General features: G+C 26.4%; 1 protein-coding gene across 1 annotated transcript in view; it reads right to left on the reverse strand.

Annotated features, from left to right (window-relative positions):
• Positions 1–2,649: 2,649 nt before the first annotated feature.
• The window catches only part of LOC106690960 (uncharacterized), a gene marked incomplete in the record, with an annotated part of 7,850 nt that continues 4,718 nt past the window's right edge, over positions 2,650–5,781 (reverse strand). The window contains 6 exon segments of the mRNA XM_014436577.3: positions 2,650–3,258; positions 3,800–3,858; positions 4,032–4,075; positions 4,185–4,271; positions 4,757–4,885; positions 5,230–5,349. Coding sequence (XP_014292063.3) covers positions 3,161–3,258; positions 3,800–3,858; positions 4,032–4,075; positions 4,185–4,271; positions 4,757–4,885; positions 5,230–5,349 — 537 coding nt within the window.

Here is a 5,781-nt window from a genome sequence, read left to right on the forward strand (position 1 = left end):
AAAATATGATTCCTTACTCCATAGTCTTGGTCTCTAGCCTCTAGACTACAGAAAATTTGTGAATTTAATTGACTTGGAAATAACATTCCAATATTTAATCCAGTAACTTCTATTAAGGGTTTAAAAAAAACGTACGTAAACCCATGACCTCTTCCCCTACAATATCCTTTAATAATACCCCACTTATTCCTGTCTAACAGATCCGTTACTTAGGACTACATCTCGACAAACGACTGACATGGAATCCTCATACAAGACTAAAAAGACAAGAAACTGCTCGTAGATTCCGACTATTGCAACATTTACTAGACAAACGTTCTAAATTGCCAATCCATTACAAAAGACTGATCTACATGACTATTATAAGGCCTATCTGGACATACGGATTTGAGCTTTGGGGCTCAACTAAACCATTAAATTCCTCCAGAATCCAATCCTTACAGTCCAAAATCCTTCGTAAAATCCTTAATGCTCCTTACTTTGGCACAAATCAAGTCATCTATCAGGACCTCAATGTTCCATATGTTGCCGATTTGGCCAGAACCAGATATCGTTCCTTCCATAATAAACTTCTCAACCACCCAAATCCACTTGATTCTAACCTGGCTTCTCCTTCATTACCTAATAATCCTCCTAGGCGTCTGAAAAGAAGATGGCCTCGAGATCTTATCCTCTAGAAATGTTATTGGAGTTCTATCAGTGGGTAGATTCTCCACATGTTTGTATCATGTCACTATGTCACCTACAGCAAATTTACTTGTTGTATATATGTGTATACAGTTGTAAATAACAATAAATAAATTAAAAAAAAAAAAATGTACAGGCAGCTTTGAAAATCCTGAGTTATTTCGAATCAAAGTTTTTTTTTTTTAACGGATCCTTCATAAGAAATTGATAGTGTACGTGTTTCTTCCTTACGGTCTGATCAAATATTTTTAATTGCCCGGCTAAAGATCAATGTCCCGCAGTTAGATACAACCATTTGATCTTTTCTGGTCATATTTGTATCCATCATCATTTAATTCATGTTTTATTTATTCATTAATCTTTTAGTTTTCATCAACTGTTCCATTCTTGATGGAATTTCTAAATTAAGTATACAGTAGTAATTATTCCTCTATATGTTATTTATTTCAAATTTTTGATTCCTTCTTTCTTTTCTAATACTTTTTTTTTTTTAATAGAGTAAAATATTCTATTCATGGTTATTTCTTCCATGCATCTTTCTTTTTTTATTATTAAATACACTCTATATGACCTAAGGACATTTTTCCATTCTCCTTATAGGCTAAAAGTGGCATATATTAACTTCACTTTTTATGACTAGAACACATATAAATAGGGTTTGATACACTGAAATTAAAACCAAGAGAAACATTTGAAATTTTAGCATTTTTGTCCTTTTTTTTTCTTTAATCATTGTAAAAATTTATTTTCTTAGGAAATAAAACCGTTTTATTGTTAAATGTTACAGTTTATCTCAATTAAGAGTAATGCGTAACAAAGCTGCGATAGTTCATTTATTTTATACTTTAAAAAATAAATATCGAAACGTATTCAAAACATTAATTATATTTAAAATGAGAAAAAATAAGCACCTTAACACATGTAAGTACAATATTTATTCAAATCTTGAGAAACCCTGAAGCTTATTCTCTCCTATTTGGATTGTAAAAGTAAGAGTTTACTTTTATTTTCGGTTTCCATGGATGAACATAAAGTAATCTTTCTCCTGACAATTAGACATAATTTATCAATGAACATTCACCATCGTCATACGTTGTACAGTAATTGACGTATTAATAAAAACTAAATAAAAACTGATACCTTGTTAAAAAACAAACAACACGTTTTAGAAAACAAATTCCAACCTTTACCCTCCTTTCAAAACATAAATAATAATAAAATTTTAATTATAGTTTTTGATAACTTGAGGTTTTTGGTAGTATTTTATTATATTATTTTATGCTATAATTAGGGTTGAAGGAGAGTATTAAAAAAAAAATTGTTCTAATCTGGAATATTAACATCCTCATGATAATCACAATAATTAAGGTGTTATTTATGTTTGATGTTGTTTTCCATTCAAAGATTCTTAAATTCATGGAGAAAAAAAAGATAGGAAGATTATATAATGTTTTAAGGAATTTTATAGTTAAGCAACAAATAATTAAAGCTGTCTTAAGCTATTGGTTGGAGAATATTAAAAACCATTTTTTATTTAAAACATATTTTATTTTTTTTAATACATCAACTATTTAAAAAAATATAATTATTAAATTTATTAAAATATAAATTTAAAAAATAATTATGAACACATTAAAGTTGTATAACTGTAGTAATAAAAATATTAAGGTGGTACAGCTATACTAATGAACACCTTAAGGTGTACCACTTTAAAGTGGTATAACTAAGACAATGAACACATTAAAGTGAAATAATTATTGTAATGAACTTACAAAAATAAAATAAAAAAAACTTTAAACACTTATTTATTAATTTTATGATATTTAAATACTAAAAATACTTATTGTTAAATTTTTAAAGTGTTTTTACAAAACAGAATATATTATGACATGAATAATCTTTAGAAAGATTTTTTTTAAAGTTTTACCAGTTAATATATTACACTCATCTTGTAACAATAAGAATTCACAATTATTAACATTCACAATAATAACATCTTCTTTATTACCATTGTTATAAATTAATGTTTAATTAGATTATATGTTTATAAATCAAAATTCTTGGAAATTATTAACTGTAAAAGTTTATTACATTTATGTAATCTTTGTACATAAGTTTGATTTTTTAACAATTTTATGTCAAAGTAGTTTTTGACTACAATATTTCTGATACTAATATAATCTAAAACTATTAAAATATAACCTTAAATCGAATTTCTATGCTTGCAGTTTGCACAGGTATTAGAACAAGCAACAGTAGGTAGCTATTACTAGATTCTTGTGATGAGCATAATATTTAAACAAAATACATTCTTAAAAAAATTAAAATCATATATGATTTGTTACTAATAGTGACTAAGAAATCTATGCTATAAGTTATAGTCATTCACTATACAAAAATTACACATTGACAAATTTATTGATTTAAAAAAAAAAATTATTACAGAAGTTTTTCCTTTAATTTTTTTTACCAATCAGTATGGATGCTCAATTTTAATTTCAATAACTTCTGCTTTTATTTTTGTGATAAAACGCAGTTTTTGTTGAATCCAGTCCAATGGGTCTTCTTTATCTAAATTAATCAGAAATATTAATCATTATTATTATCATCTAAAAATACAAATAGATTATTTAATCAGTAAATAGTCTAGGATTTCAAAAATAATTTTTTCATGTAATTGTAAAATCAATACATATTGTTGAAGTATAGTTCATAAACCATTACTAGGAAAATTGAATATTTTACACATAGGAAAAAACTAAAACAAAAAAAACTAAATTCAACGTCTGATTTGTTTTTAGTCTGTCTAGAGTGTAAGTAATATAAGATATTTAAATGTGTTTTAGATATAAGTTAGTATTTCATTTGTATTTCTGCTTAAACCAATAATTTATTGCTGTAAGCTAACTAAATTCCCATTTGTTATATTTAGGGTGTCTTTGTGTTGTCTTTTTAACTTTAGTTGTTACATTAGTAGTTCTATTTCTATATCTATATACTGCATTTGTGTTTCTATCAACACCATATTATATATTATATCAAACATAAATGCTACACATGGACAAATGTTACATTAATAATTAATTTTATTTAAATTAATATTCACCCTTACATTGTGATATTTTATTTAAGCCAGAACAGCCTGCTTTATTCATTTTTGATGTCCCTTCACTGTGAAAAATTGTAAATAATTAGTTACTTATAATCATTATATTCAGTATGAGGTTTTTATTTATAGACACACTGAATTAAAATTCTTTATCCTAACAGCCACTAAGATTTATTTATATTACTTTAAAAATGCTAAGTGTTATCAATGGAATTTTAAAATATCTGTTACTTACTCCTTAGGTGTTAACACAGCTGAATTCTCAAGCTTTATTCTTTTCTGATAAACAAAAAGAAGTTAGCTAATGATAAATAAATAATAAATAAAACACAAATAAAGAATTAATGAAATACTTAGTGTACATTATAAAATAATTAATTTATCATACTTCCATTTGTGAATATTCTACAGGTGAGCCAGTGCGTTTTAGGATGTTGTGTAATGGTTGACCTAAAGTTGCGTCTTTCACGAGGTCCTACAAATTTTAAATAATAATAATTCTCATTTAAAGTATCTATGAGTGTAAGTAAAGGTGTGAGACAGAGGAGGGGGTTACATGCGTTCATGTGTGCGTGTGTGTGTGGATTTACAATATTCATTTAAATATTCATACTACTCATGTTCTGTATGGATGGGTTCATGTCATTCAATATCTTGTATTTTTAATTTTAATGCATCTGTTATCCCTTGCTACCAATTGTGCTATTTTTGTTTTTACTATCATGAGTCAAGAAAAAAATATTTTGGGGCTTTTGGAGACTTACAAATACCCGAACGATAGAATAAAGATAATAAGTAAATTTATAATTTAATCTCATTACAACAACAAATCAGATAACCAAATTCAAAATAATATGTTCTTTCTTCCAGTCAAATCGAAACTCTTTTATGCTACTTCAAATCAAAAATAAATAAATATAGTACCCCATATTAATAAACATAGTAAATACCCCATGTTACCTCATTGTTTCTTCTTTCCTCTTTTTCATTTCTGGAGTTGTCTGATGTTAATGAATTAGAATTAGCCTCAGATTGTTTGAGACAAGTACTAATTTCAGATGAAATTGCAGTTTTCAGTTCATTTTTTACCTGATTAAAAATATAGATTTTAATTTTAAATGTTACAATTAGCTTGATTTTTTAGCATAATATAATGAGTTTTCTATATGAATTTGAATCAGAATTTACTTGTTTATGACATATTCTTAATACAGATTATAGTGATGATGAAATAGACACATTGAACATGTACTCGTAAGGATAGTAAAATTATTTGCATAAATATAAGATGTTCTATAGTGACTGTCATGATACAGTTATTTGATGAAATATATTGTTATTATTCAGACACATAACTAATCCTAATCAATTAAATAACAACATTTTTGCTAACCAATGAACTCCTTTTACAAATTAATTTATATCATACTCACAGCTTTTAATAATTTCATTTTTAAACGATGAAAACAATTTTCTCTATTTTGGGATGTTGACAAAATTGGTATTTTCTCCAGTCCCTCTATTCTTATAGCTAGGGAGTTCCAAAGTTTGGTCTAAAAAATGATAAAATTAAAATGTTCTATAAATAATACAATTTTTTACCCTAATTTCAATATCATGTTCATTATTATATATACAAGAATCATCAAGGTCTCTAGATCTGATTTTCCTACCTCAAATGGAATAAGGATTAAGTCTTTATCTTGTTTTCATTTTTATGATAGTTAAATTTAATTTAAAAATGTATATGAACAGTGAAATGATTTTTTTTGCATTATTTAGTTTGATCTAGCTTTTCTAGTACAGCTAAATAATGTATGTGCAATGTTAATAAGGGCTGGCATTGAATTCTAAAATATAGATACGACCCAACATGGCTGTTGACAGGATTCCACCAAGGGGGGAGCAGGCCTCAGCCCATTACACACACATGCATAAGTATATATATATGTGTGTGTGTATATGTACCGGTAATTAAAGATATA

This window comes from Halyomorpha halys, unplaced genomic scaffold, assembly GCF_000696795.3.
Source record: "Halyomorpha halys isolate HHAL.00 unplaced genomic scaffold, Hhal_1.1 Scaffold1992.1, whole genome shotgun sequence".
Taxonomy (NCBI): Eukaryota; Metazoa; Arthropoda; class Insecta; order Hemiptera; family Pentatomidae; genus Halyomorpha; species Halyomorpha halys.